Below are 14,695 nucleotides of genomic sequence, written 5' to 3'. Positions count from 1 at the left end.
AGAAAATAAACCTCATGGTGGCTTTAGATATCATCACTGGTAAGACTGCTGTTAAAACATAGAAAATAGATGCAGGAGTAGGCCATTCGGCCCTTTGAGCCTGCACCACCATTCAATAAGATCATGGCTGATCATTCCCTCAGTACCCCTTTCCTGCTTTCTCTCCATACCCCTTGATCCCCTTAGCCGTAAGGGCCATATCTTACTTCCTCTTGAATATATCCAATGAACTGGCATCAACAACTCTCTGTGGCAGGGAATTCCACGGGTTATCAACTCTCTGAGTGAAGAAGTTTCTCCTCATCTCAGTCCTAAATGGCTTACCCCTTATCCTAAGAGTGTGTCCCATGGTTCTGGACTTCCCCAACATCGGGAACAATCTACCCGCATCTAACCTGTCCCGTCCTGTCAGAATCTTATATGTTTCTATGAGATCCCCTCTCATCCTTCTAAACTCCAATGTATAAAGGCCCAGTTGATCCAGTCTCTCCTCATATGTCAGTCCTGCCATCCCGGGAATCAGTCTGGTGAACCTTTGCTGCACTCCCTCAATAGCAAGAACGTCCTTCCTCAGATTAGGAGACCAAAACTGAACACAATATTCCAGGTGAGGCCTCACCAAAGCCCTGTACAACTGCAGTAAGACCTCCCTGCTCCTATACTCAAATCTCCTAGCTATCAAGGCCAACATACCATTTGCCTTCTTCACCGCCTGCTGTACCTGTATGCCCACTTTCAATGAGTGATGAACCATGACACCCAGGTCTCGTTGCACCTCCCCTTTTCCTAATCTGCCGTCATTCAGATAATATTCTGTCTTCGCGTTTTTGCCCCCAAAGTGGATAATCTCACATTTATCCACATTATACTGCATCTGCCATGCATTTGCCCACTCACCTAACCTGTCCAAGTCACCCTGCAGCCTCGTAGCATCCCCCTCACAGCTCACACCGCCACCCAGTTTAGTGTCATCTGCAAACTTGGAGATATTACACTCAATTCCTTCATCCAAATCATTGATGTATATTGTGAAGAGCTGGGGTCCCAGCACTGAGCCCTGCGGCACTCCACTAGTCACTGCCTGCCATTCTAAAAAGGACCCATTTATCGTGACTCTCTGCTTCCTGTCTGCCAACCAGTTCTCTATCCACATCAGTATATTACCCCCAATACCATGTGCTTTGATTTTGCACACCAATCTCTTGTGTGGGACCTTGTCAAAAGCCTTTTGAATACACCACATCCACTGGTTCTCCATTGTCCACTCTACTAGTTACATCCTCAAAAAATTCCAGAAGATTTGTCAAGCATGATTTCCCCTTCATAAATCCATGCGGACTTGAACCGATCCTGTCATTGCTTTCCAAATGTGTTGCTATTTCATCTTTAATAATTGATTCCAACATTTTCCCCACTATTGATGTCAGACTAACCGGTCTATAATTACCCGCTTTCTCTCTCCCAACCCTTTTTAAAAAGTGGTGTTACATTAGCTACCCTCCAGTCCATAGGAACTGATCCAGAGTCGATAGACTGTTGGAAAATGATCACCAATGCATCCACTATTTCTAGGGCTACTTCCTTAAGTACTCTGGGATGCCGACTATCAGGCCCCGGGGATTTATCGGCCTTCAATCCCATCAATTTCCCTAACACAATTTCCCACCTTATAAGGATATCCTTCAGTTCCTCCTTCTCACTAGACCCTCGGTCCCCTAGTACTTCCGGAAGATTATTTGTGTCTTCCTTTGTGAAGACAGAACCAAAGTATTTGTTCAATTGGTCTGCCATTTCTTTGTTCCCCATTATAAATTCACCTGAATCCGACTGCAAGGGACCTACATTTGTCTTCACTAATCTTTTTCTCTTCACATATCTGGTTCACAATACGTGATTAGCTGTAAAGAAAACAAAGCAGTTATCGCCCATCCCTAATTGCCCTTGAGAAGGTGGTGGTGAGCCGCCTTTTTGAACTGCTGCAGTCCGTGTGGTGAAGGTGCTCCCACAGTGCTGTTAGGGAGGGAGTTCCAGGATTTTGACCCAGTGATGATGAAGGAACAGCCGATATATCACCAAACAGGATGGTGTGTGACTTGGAGGAGGTAACTTAGAGGTGATGGTGTTCCCATGAGCCTACTGCCCTTGTCCTTCTAGGCGGTAGAGGTCGCGGGTTTGGGAGGTGCTGCCGAAGAAGCCTTGCCGAGTTGCTGCAGTGCATCTTGTAGATGGTGCACACTGCAGCCACGGTGCGCCGGTGGTGGAGGGAGTGAATGTTGAAGGTGGTGGATGAGGTTCCAATCAAGCGGACTGCTTTGTCCTGGATGGTGTCGAGCTTCTTGAGTGTTGTTGGAGCCGCACTCATCCAGTCAAGTGGAGAGTGTTCCATCACACTCCTGACTTGTGCTTTGTAGATGGTGGAAAGGGGAGTCAGGAGGTGAGACACTCGCCGCAGAATACCCAGCCTCTGACCTGCTCTTGTTGCCACAGTATTTATTTGGCTGGTCCAGTTAAGTTTCTGGTCAATGGTGACCCCCAGGATGTTGATGGTGGGGGATGTCAAGGGACGGTGGTTAGACTCTCGCTTGTTGGAGATAGTCATTGCCTGACACTTGTGTGGCGCGAATGTTACTATGCCGTGACAATGTTAAAATTGAAAATCCAAGGTGCTGAGTAGTGGACACTCAAAGATCGTAATTCTTTCACCAACCGGGACTTTAAACCCAATCTTGGAGCAAGAACTCAGGCCATCAACACCATTATTTTGAAGAATAAGTGGCAATGCCGTGTAAAACTGGCTTAGATCCAGGAAAATTGCGATCGCCGCTGATTTTAATGATAATTACCTTCGAATTAATTTCGGTAAGGGTAATGACGGAGTGACACCAGCGTCCCAGGAAAGTACAGCATGACATAATGGGAACACAGGAACAGGAGTCGGCCATTCAGCCCCTCGAGCTGAATCGGCAACCTGACTCCATATACCCCCGCCTTTGGCCTATATCCTTTACAACCTTTGGTTAACAGAAAGCAGTCAATCTCCGATTTCCAGTTAACAGTTAGCATCAATTAACATTTGCGAAAGAGAGTTCCAAACCTCTACCACCCTTTGTGTGTAGAAGTGTTTCCTAATTTCACTCCTGAGAGATCTGGCTCTAATTTTTAGACTGTGCCCCCCTAGTCCGAGACTCCACAACCTGCAGAAATAGTTTCTCTCTATCTACCGTAGCTGTTCCCCTTAATATCCTGAAAACTTAACCTTCTAAATTCCAAGGAATACAAGCCTGATTTGTGGAATCTCTCCTCATAATTTAACCCTTGAAGTAAGGAATGGTGCTTACTCCACAATTTCCTCTTTCTTTTGTGACGTTTAGTGGCCCCAAAGGTGAAGATACAAATGGGGTAACTTGGGCCGCTGGATAAACCTAAATATGAAGGCAGTTCCTCCTAGTTAAACCCACAAGGGATTCTCAAAAGGGCAGTGACGATTACAATTCAAGAGAGGCTCGACAAGGTGGATGCAGAGAGGATGTTTCCACTCATAGGGCAACTAAAACTAGGGGACATAGTCTCAGAATAAGGGGCCACCCATTTAAAACTAAGATGAAGAGGAATTTCTTCTCTCAGAGGGCTGTAAATCTGTGGAATTCTCTGCCCCAGAGAGCTGTGACGGCTGGGTCATTGAATATATTTAAGACGGAAATAGACAGATTTTTGAGCGATAAGGGAGTAAAGAGTTATGGGAGCGGGCAGGGAAGTGGAGCTGAGTCCATGATCAGATCAGCCATGAACTTATTGAATGACGGAGCAGGCTCAAGGTGCCAAATGGCCTACTCCTGCTCCTATTTCTTATGTTCTTATATAAGATAATCAGCCCTTATCGGAAAAGAGATCAAGAGATTGGACACAATCCAAGCCTTTAAAATAATGAAGGGAAATTAAAATGCGACGGTTGGGAGGTACGATCGGAGGAGCATGACTATAACGTTAACTGGAAGATCTTGCATTTATATAGCGCCTTTCACATTCTCAGAATACGCCAGAGCGCTTCACAGCCAATGAATTACTCTGGAAGGACAGTTGCTGTTGTAATGGCGACAGGTTCTTTCTTGTAACACGGAAGAGGAGCTGGATAGGCGTGACCCCTAGAGAGGGAACAATGGCATCCCAATTCCTCCCTCCCTACCCTGTAGACAGACTCGACACACTGGGAAATCATAAGTGACTGTGTCAGTCTGTACCACAATCCTGCCAGGGCATTACCGAGGTACTCCGACAAGAGGATGTCAGCAATTGATGATCACTTATATTGCAGTTACAGTACTAGTAAGTTATTGAGTTAATGGGTTAACCACGGCAGCATCGCATTGAGGTGATCCACATAAATATACAATTGAATAAAATCTTCAAACGTCCAGTCCTGTTACTTGGTGATGGTTGGATTTACTTAAGGAACAAAAACCAAAATGTCAGCCCTGGCTCAGTGGGTAACACACTTGCCTCTGAGTCAAAAGGTTGTGGGTTCAAATCCCACTCCAGGAACTAGAGCACAAAATAATCTAGGCTGACACTCCCAGTGCAGGGCTGAGGGAGTGCTTGAATGACAGAGCAACCCTGAGGGGCTGAACAGTCTTGTCCTTCAGTAGGGGGAGTCTAGGACAAGAGGAAATATTCTTAAAAACAGAGCCAGACCATTCAGATGTTAGGAAATGCATCATGCAAAGGGTGGTAGAATTGTGGGGCTCTCCCTCACAAAGCAGTAGATGCTAGCCCAATTAATTATTTTAAATCACAGATCGATAGATTTTTACCAGACATACTTGCATTTATATAGCGCCTTTCATGTCCACCGAACGTCTCAAAGCATTTTACAGCCAATTAAGTACTTTTGGAGTGTAGTCACTGTTGTAATGTGGGAAACGCAGCAGCCAACTTGTGCAAACTCCCACAAACAGCAATGTGATAATGACCAGATAATCTGCTTTTGTTATGTTGATTGAGGTCTAAATATTAGCCAGGCTACCAGGGATAACTCCCCTCCTCTTGTTCAATATTGTGGCATGGGATCTTTTACACCCACCTGAGAGCGCAGACAGGGCCTCGGTTTAACGTCTCATTTGAGAGACGGCACCTCCGACAGTGCAGCACTCCCTCAGCACTGCACTGGGAGTGTCACCCTAGATTTCTTGTGCTCACATCCTTGCAGTGGGACTTGAACCCACAACCTTCTGACTCAGAGGCGAGGGTGCTGCCCACTGAGCTGCAGCTCACCATATTGAGGTAATCCACATAAATTATACCATTGAATAAAATCTTCAAATGTCTAATCCTGTTACTTGATGATGGCAGGATTTACTAAAGGATCACAAACCAAGATGTTTGCCGTTGACCTTTCCCCCCAGGTTCACGTCCCACTCCAGAGACTTAAGCACAAAAATCTAGGCTGACACGCCCAGTGCAGCGCTGAGGGAGCGCTGCACTGTCGGAGGTGCTGTCTTTCGGATGTGACATGAAACTGAGGCCCCTTCTGCCCTCTCAGGTGCATGTAAAAGATCCCATGGCCACTATTTTGAAGAAGAGCAGGGGAGTTATCCCTGGTGTCCTGGCTAATATTTAGACCTCAATCAACATAACAAAAACAGATTATCTGGTCATTCTCACATCGCTGTATGTGGGAGCTTGCTGTGCGCAAATTGGCTGCCACTTTTCCCACATTACAACAGTGACTGCACTTCAAAATGTATTTCATTTTGTCCCACTGGATGAGGTCAGCCTTTCTGCTCTTCGATTCGGAACTCAGGCAGTCAAAGCTTATATTTTCCAGGGGAAAAATAAATAATTTTGGCAAGTACATTACATTGGGATAGGTTGTGTTAAAGGATTAGTTTTCGGGATCAAGGTGAATTTGCAGCAACGAGGAAACAGGCCAGGATTTAAGCATCAATCGTAACTACGCAAGACCAGGTTAGTACTTTGGGTGAAGCTTCCTACTGCAATCGCGCATCACGGTAAGTCCATATCTTCACTGCTTCATAAGCTTTTGGCCCTGGTTGCAGCTGTGTCAGTTAGCATGACTATATTTGATGGAAAATAACAGAGGCCCTCACACCGGGTGTGTCTCCCACTTTACTCGTGTGCATTCACCTACGAGATTACCACTCTTCACTGAATTGTCATGCAGTCCCTCAAACAGACAGTAGGAGTATGTTTGAGTGTGTGTGTATGTATTGGCACATGCGGCAGAGCTTGGTCTCCAGTCGTCTTGGATAACCCTTGCCACTGGACCAAGGCCTCGCTCCGTCAAGTCCGTGTGGTGGCTGGTGTGCAACGGCCACCCCACGTTAAAAGAATTCAGGCATCTTCCACCGTTTAAAATGAGTTCATCAGTTACCGGAGTACTCGTTTTTAGTGTGGAAGCAAGTCATCCTCGACCCCGAGGGACTGCCTGAGATGATGAGTCATGAAGTCCCTCATCGACAAACATATCTGCTGGGTTTGGAGTGTTTGTCTTTAAACCAGGGTCAGCATGAGGAAACAAATACTTCTTACGCAGCGAGTCGGTGTGATCTGAAAGGACGGCGGAGGCTGGTTCAATAGCAACTTCCTAAAGGCCATTTGGGTAAATACTTGAAGACGTGCGGGGCTGTGGGGAAAGAGCAGGAGGGGGAGTGGGACTAATTGGACAGCTCATTCAAAGAACCGGCACAGGCACGAGGGGCCGAATGGCCTCCTTCTGTGCTGGTCATGATTCTATGAAACAGATGACTGTGGATGTCGACCTCTACACTGGCCAAAGCAGACATTAGGAGAGGTGGCTAAATGCTTGGTCAAAGAGAGAGGTTCTAACAACAACGTGTATTTATATAGCGTCTTTAATGTAGTGAAACGTCCCAAGGTGCTTCACAGGAGTATTATGAGATTAAAAATTTGACACCAAGCCGCATAAATAGAAATTAGTGCAGGTGCTCAAAAGCTTGGTCAATGAGACATGTTTTAAGGAGCGTCTTGAAGGAGGAAAGAGAGGCGGAGAGGTTTAGGGAGGGAGTTCCAGAGCTTGGGGCTTAGGCAACAGAAGGCACGGCCGCCGATGGTTGAGCGATTATAATCAGGGATGCTCAGGAGGGCAGAATTAGAGGAACGCAGACATCTCGGGGGGTTGTGGGGCTGGAGGAGATTACAGATTAAGGATTGCTTTAGAGGAGAAGAGGCGGAGAGGTTTAGGGAGGGAATTCCAGAGCTTGGGGCCCCGGCAGCTGAAGGCACGGCTGACAATGGTGGGCTGAAGGAAGCGGGGGATGCAAAAGAGGCCGGAATTGGTGGGACAAAGAATTCTCGGAGGGTTGTCGTTCAAACATGCCTTCTGCGGTTCTGTATCTGCTCACAGCTGAATGGAACAGTGGTAAGATTCTCCTGACTCTGGCAAAAACGCTCCCTCTAATGCAAGGATTGTGCTAGTCACAAGAATGGAAAGAGGGAATAAGACCTTGAGCTAATTTGTGACCCCATCTGGCCTAACTCAGGCCAACTCTGCTCACTCGAGGCTCGTGTCCGCCCAGCCTGGGCTTCAAGGGCCCAGCTGACCCAAGGAAGGTTTGCAGTAACTGGCAACACAACCTGGGAGGCAGAGGAGGAAAGCTGGGCACTGAAAAAAATTTTGCTTTGGAAAACAAAATGTTTATGGAGAACAAAAGCCAAGAGATCCGGATTAGGCCCAATTAGGCCAAGAACAGGTGTTGGACCCGCTGCAGGCTACTTCAGCCCACATTACAATTAAAGGCGCCACAGGCCGTCAAAACTGAGAGAAAACGATAAAGCAGTATGAGTTTCTTGAGCGGTTCATCGCCCTCTGTGCTCACTGACCTACATTTGCTCCTGCTCCCTGAACACCTCGATTTGAAAATTCACATCCACGTATTCAAATCCCTCCATGGCCTCACCCCTCCCTATCTCTGTAATCTCCTCCAGCCCTCATAAACCCCCCCGAGAATTCTTTGTTCCACCAACTCCGGCCTCTTGCACATTCTGGACTCCCTTCGCCCCACCGTTGGCGGCCATACCTTCAACTGCCGAGGCCCTCAGCTCTGGAATTCCCTCCCTAAACCTCTCCGCCTCGCCTCCTTTAAGACCCTCCTTAAAACCTACCTCTTTGATGAAGCTTTTGGTCACCAGTCCTAATGTATCCTTCGTTTGCTCGGTGTCAACTTATTTTGTCTGATAATCTGAGACGTTTTACTACGGTAACGGCGCTATATGAATGCAAGTTGTTGTTGTTGTAGAATTTTAGCCAATGCCTATACTACTCTTCAGATCCAGCCTGTTTGCCCTCCCAAACCCGCGACCTCTACCACTAGAAGGACAAGGGCAGCAAGCGCATTAAAACACCACCCCCTCCAAGTTCCCAGGCTCGACAGGGTCGATGCAGAGAGGATGTTTCTCCTCGTGGGGGAATCTAAAACTAGGGGACATAGTTTCCTGTGAATATATATTCAAAAAGGAATTATATGTAGTCCTTACTACTAGGGGGATCAAGGGGTATGGCGAGAAAGCAGGAATGGGGTACTGAAGTTGCATGTTCAGCCATGAACTCATTGAATGGTGGTGCAGGCTCGAAGGGCCGAATGGCCTACTCCTGCACCTATTTTCTATGTTTCTATAGTTTCATAATAAGGGGAAGCCCATTTAGAACTGAGATGAGGAGGAATTTCTTCTTTCAGAGGATCGTAAATCTTTGGAATTCTCTACCCCAGAGAGCTGTGGAGGCTGGGTCATTGAATATAATTAAGGCGGAGATAGATAGATTTTTGAACGATAAAAGAGTGAAGGGTCATGGGGAACAGGCAGGACAGTGGAGCTGAGGCCAAGATCAGATCAGCCATGACCTTATGACCAAATGGCCTACTCCTGCTCCTATTTCTTATGTTCGCCTGTAAGTCACGCACACATCATTCTGACTTGGAAATATATCGGCTGTTCCTTCATTGTTGCTGGGTCAAAATTGTGGAACTCCCTCCCTAACAGCACTGTGGGAGCACCTTCACCACACGGACTGCAGCGGTCCAAGGTGGCTCACCACCACCTTCTCAAGGGGCAATTAGGGATGGGCGATAAATGCCGGCCTTGCCAGCGACGGCCACATCCCGTGCATTAATTTTTAAAAAGCCCATAAAAAAGCAGCTATTTTAATCCTAGAAGCTGAAAATGACAGAGAAGGAAATCAGGCTGGCTCAGAGACCCAGAATTCCTTGCAGTGCTGATGTCACATCCTATTAGAGGTTCACAGAGCTAGTTCAGTTGAGCATTGCTGTTTAATCTAAAACTATCGGGTCAGTTGAGATCACGAAAAATTATCCCCCACATTCAATGTTAATGTTCCATTGGCTTTAGCCCCCTTTCCCCATGTTGCCTCTCCTCACACCGATGACAACCTCCCCAGGCTAGTCCTGGAGTCTCCTTGGAGCAGAGACGTTTGAGAGGAGCTTTGATAGCGGTGTTCAAAATCATGAGGGGTCTGGACAGAGTAGGTAGAGAGAAACTGTTCCCATTGGTTGAAGGGTCGAGAACCAGAGGACACAGACTTAAGGTGATTGGCAAAAGAACCAAAGGCGACATGAGGAAAAACTTGTTTACACAGCGAGTGGTTAGGATCTGGAATGCGCTGCCTGAGAGGGTGGTGGAGGCAGACTCAATCGCGGCTTTCAAAAGGGAGTTGGATAAGTACCCGAAGGAAAAACATTTGCAGAGAAACAGGGAAAGGGCTGGGGAGTGGGACTGGCCGAGGGGCTCGACGGGCCGATTGATCTCCTTCTGTGCTGTAACCGTTCTATGATTCTGCGAATTGCAAATTAATCTCCTGAACACGGCTGCGAGCAAAATCCAGGGAGAAAAATCACTGGGGCATTGTGTTGCTTTGAACACTTTTGTTTATTAGTGGTAAAGGTTCACTTGGTTGATCCCGGAGATGAGGGGGTTGACTTATGAGGACAGGTCGAGTAGGTTGGGCCTCTACACATTGGAGTTCAGAAGAATGAGAGGTGATCTTATCGAAACATGTAAGATAACATAGAAACATAGAAAATAGGTGCAGGAGTAGGCCATTTGGCCCTTCTAGCCTGCACCGCCATTCAATGAGTTCATGGCTGAACATGCAACTTCAGTACCCCATTCCTGCTTTCTCACCATACCCCTTGATTCCCCTAGTAGTAAGGACTTCATCTAACTCCTTTTTGAATATATTTAGTGAATTGGCCTCAACAACTTTCTGTGGTAGAGAATTCCACAGGTTCACCACTCTCTGGGTGAAGAAATTCCTCCTCATCTCGATCCTAAATGGCTTCCCCCTTATCCTTAGACTGTGTCCCCTGGTTCTGGACTTCCCCAACATTGGGAACATTCTTCCTGCATCTAACCTGTCTAACCCCGTCAGAATTTTAAACGTTTCTATGAGGTCCCCTCTCATTCTTCTGAACTCCAGTGAATACAAGCCCAGTTGATCCAGTCTTTCTTGATAGGGGGTTCGGCAAGAGAAGATATTTCCACTCATAGGGGAAACTAAAATTAGGGGCCATAGTCTCAGAATAAGGGGCCGCCCATTTAAAACAGAGATGAGGAGAAATTTCTTCTCTCTGAGGGTTGTAAATCTGTGGAATTCTCTGCCTCAGAGAGTTGTGGAGGCTGGGTCATTGAATATATTTAAGGCGGAGATCGATTTTTGAGCAATAAGGGAGTAAAGGGCTATGGGGAGCGGGTAGGGATCAGATGATCCATGATCAGATCAGCCATGATCTTACTGAATGGCGGAGCAGGCTCGAGGGGCCAAATGGCCGACTCCTGCTCCTACTTCTTATGTTCTTAAATATCTTGCGTGATGTGGGGGAAACACAATGACTGTTTGACTGGGTGGGGAAGTGGCGGGAAGGTCATGTGATGAAAGCTCCAGGAATACACCCGGCTCGAGTTGGCAACATGGGCACCATCGGTGGACAACCTGCTCTCACGTCTCTGCCTGCAATGCTGTAATTTCCTGCTCACTAGTGGGTCCGAGTGGACACTGCTGATCGCGTTGATTCTGAATCCCTCCCTGTGGAGACCGACATGATGAAGCATGCATGATACGTGGGAAAAGGTGATCAGGGAACGTGGAATGTTCCATATGATGAAGGAGGCTGATAGGGTTTCCTCGAGCCCCACCATTCCCTCTGGTGGAGGGAGCCCAGAATGAGTGGATGGGGCAGGCCGTTCAGAGGGTGATATCAGGAAGCACTTTTTCACACAAAGGGTTGTGGGAATCTGGAACTCTCTCCCTCAAAGAGATGGGGGTCAATTAAAAATTTCAAAACTGAGCGCACTAGTTTTTTGGATATTAAGGGGATATGGAACCAAGGCGGGTACATATCGACTTTTTAAAAATTCGTTCTCGGGGTGTGGGCTTCGCTGGCAAGGCCGGCATTTATTGCCCGTCCCGAACTGCCCTCGAGAAGGTGGTAGTGAGCCACCTTCTGGAACCACTGCATGATTGAATGGCGGAGCAGGCTCGAGGGGCTGAATGGCCATCTCCTGTTCCTGTGGACAACCCACATGTAATGGCTTCGCAATTGCAGGGCCTTAATGAAATTAGCAGTGCTACATCACCGGGGCTGTCACAGCTTGTTGGATATTTGATGGGGAGAGCGTCCTCCCCTCTTTTTGACTATTTTCTTCCTCTCCAGAATGTAAGGTGACCAAAAGCTTGGTCAAAAAGGTAGGCTTTAAGGAGCGTCTTGAAGGAGGAAAGAGAGGTAGAGAGACAGGAGAGGTTTAGGCAGGGGGTTCCAGAGCTTGGGGCCCAGGCAGCTGAAGGCACGGCTGCCAATGGTGGAACGATTACAATCGGGGATGCTCAGGGGGGCAGAATTAGAGGAGTGCAGACATCTCAGGGGGTTGTGGGGCTGAAGGAGATTACAGAGCTAGGGAGAGATGAGGGGTTTGAAAATAAGAAACCAGTGTGAACCCTGGACAGTGAATGTCAGCTGGTTATTTGACTGTGGAGGCATCGTGGATGAGTCTGATCTCAATAATTACCACTGCCCACTTTTCAGCAACAGTTGCAATTGAATTGCAATCAGACGCAGGATCACTGGCTGATTGTTCGCCCCCCCACAAAACCCCTCCGCTAACCCCGAGGGCCTGAGCTCCGTTGTCCTACCTTAACCGCTGTCTCAGACGCGATCAGCTCCCTCAATACCGACCTGGAACTTCCCTGTCTGTTTGTCTGAGCTATTCATTTCCTCAACCAACCTAGGCATCAAGGGGGCAACGGCTCACATTTTTAACCTGCTAATTTTGGTAGTTGTTTGGATCAATTAAAACCCGAATTTGGGAGTGGTCCCACTCCTGGTCCTAAAACAGAATAAATATAATCACATTTCCTCAAAGCTTTGAAATCAAAATCCTCGTCCTAATCTACAGATCTCTTCACGACCTTGCACCTCTCAATCTCCATTGGCCTATGTCAGCTGTGGCTCAGTGGGTAGCATACTCGCCTCGGAGTCTAGAGGTTGTGGTTCAAGTCTCACCCCGGAGACTCAAGCACATAAATCTAGGCAGACACACCAGTGCAGTGTTGAGGGAGCAGTGCACTACTATCTTTTGGATGAAATATTAAACCGAGGCCCCATCTGCTCTCTCTGGTGGATGTAAAAGATCCCATGGCAACTATTTTGATGAAGAGCAGGGGGAGTTCTCCCCGGTGTCCTGGGGCCAATATTTATCCCTCAATCAACATAACAAAAACAGATTATCTGGTCATTATCACATTGCTGTTTGTGGGAGCTTGCTGTGCGCAATTTGCTGCCATGTTTCCCACATTACAACAGTGACTACACTCCAAAAACGACTTAATTGGCTGTAAAGCGCTTTGAGATGTCTGGTGGTCATGGAAGGCGCTATATAAATGCAAGTCTTTCTTTCTTTTCTATGCACCCTCTGCACTGCCGACACGGCCTTTCCTTTCATGCATTGCTCCCTCAGTCGCGGGGCCTTTAGCTGACCTGGCCCCACACTCTGGAACATCTTTGCTCTCTCCTTCAAAGATCCCTCAAAATTGATTTCTTTGGCCATTCCTTTAGTCACCTTCTGTAACTCTATTCTCGCTACTGTTTGGTATTGGGATCCTTCCCCCGCCCCTGGGACATCTTAACACTTTGCCCTGCTGCGTGAAAGCAACTTACGGTTGGCTGAAAGTTGGAATCATTTCAATCAGACTCAGTCACGGCGGTTCCACGAGCCTTACAGGCACTTATGGTTCATTTCCGTGGATGGATTGGAAGGGGGTCACAAGAATGCACCCTACACTCCGGTGCCACATATTTTCCATCAAATGCTGCTCGCGTGTCTTACTTCGGCCCGGGACGTTAGGTTAACACACAGGTAGGTCGAGTAAGAGGTTAGAAGGTTAAAACACAAAGTTCGCTCGAAGCTGCTATAACTCACCACCAGACAATTCAGTTTCAGTCAGAATACTTGGTATTGATTCATAATTGGAATCCACTGTAACAAATAAAAGAACATGAGCATGCAAAACTGGGCAGGAGATCCGTGGAACTGGAGAGGGGAGTGGAGGGGGGGGGAGAGAAAGAGAATTTTGAAGAGAGAGGACAAAGACAAAGCGTGGATAAGGGAGATATGGGCATGGAGGCTAAGCAGATGGTCGTGGAAGATTAGATGTAGGAGCTGTGATATTTTCTTACGGCATCATTAAAGCGCACCCATACAAGATGGCTTCATCAGATCAGGTGTCTTTTCATCATCATCATCGGCGGTCCCTCGAACGAGGATGACTTGCTTCCACATGGGTTCACAGCTGTTTCAATGAAGGACCCCGATGTTCCAGTCCTGAACTCCAACTGAGGGAGGTGGGAGATGCCTGTGCGTGGATGTTTTTTTTAAACGTGTGGTGACCGTTGCACATCAGCCGCCACACGGGCTCGACAGAGCTCGGCCGTTATCCAGTGGCAAGGGTTAGCCAGGACGACTGCAGACCGGCCCGATAATTGAATGAGCGGTGTTCTGGGGCCTCAGGCGTTACGAATGGGGCACTTGGGTGAAGTACGTCTTTTATTGTATTTACAGCAGCAGTTGCATTACCACAGCTAGGTGGACTAGGCGGAGCCGTTGTCCACTAGGTGGAGCTCCATATTGCCGGGGTCACAGAAGAGTGGAGGGAAGTTGGGTTACAGGGGGCGGGAGGGACTGCAGGCGATCATGCAGGGAATGGCGAATTGAGCGTACAAGCGGATTGGATGCAGAACATTATGCGAGCGGAGTGCGGAGGTAACGGATGGGGAAGATACCCCCCTCAAAAAATGAATGATAAACACACATTGGGAGAAGCGTCTGTCCAGTGAAACATTACTGACCAGTGAGCTGAATATCAATAATCAGAACACACGTCATATTAAAACAAAACAGGTGAGCAGCAATATTTCAGTGATTAAAACTGAATTAAAAAATAACTCAAAACAGCAACGTGACTAAGAAAGGCAACTTTATGACAAAGAACTCGGAAAGAAAATGCTCTGACACCGAGGAGTAATGCACCCCAAATCTTTCAGGGGGCAGGGGACGGAGATGGGGGGTGGGGTTTAAAGAAGTCCTTTGTCTTCAAAATGGCTGAACGGAAATAAACTGGAGAACCGTGGTAGGAAACTTGGAGAGCGCAAAC

General features: G+C 47.4%; 1 protein-coding gene across 1 annotated transcript in view; it reads right to left on the bottom strand.

The window, feature by feature from the left end:
- nfasca (neurofascin homolog (chicken) a) overlaps positions 1-14,695 on the bottom strand; it is a 208,154-nt gene that overhangs the window by 100,230 nt on the left and 93,229 nt on the right. Inside the window, exon 9 of the mRNA XM_070859232.1 lies at positions 13,465-13,521. Coding sequence (XP_070715333.1) covers positions 13,465-13,521 — 57 coding nt within the window. The remainder of the gene's footprint in view (positions 1-13,464; positions 13,522-14,695) is intronic.

The sequence above is a fragment of the Pristiophorus japonicus genome, chromosome 17 (genome assembly GCF_044704955.1).
Source record: "Pristiophorus japonicus isolate sPriJap1 chromosome 17, sPriJap1.hap1, whole genome shotgun sequence".
In the NCBI taxonomy this organism is placed as follows: domain Eukaryota; kingdom Metazoa; phylum Chordata; class Chondrichthyes; family Pristiophoridae; genus Pristiophorus; species Pristiophorus japonicus.
Note: the sequence above shows the minus strand (reverse complement) of the source record. Positions and strands in the feature narration are given on the sequence as shown.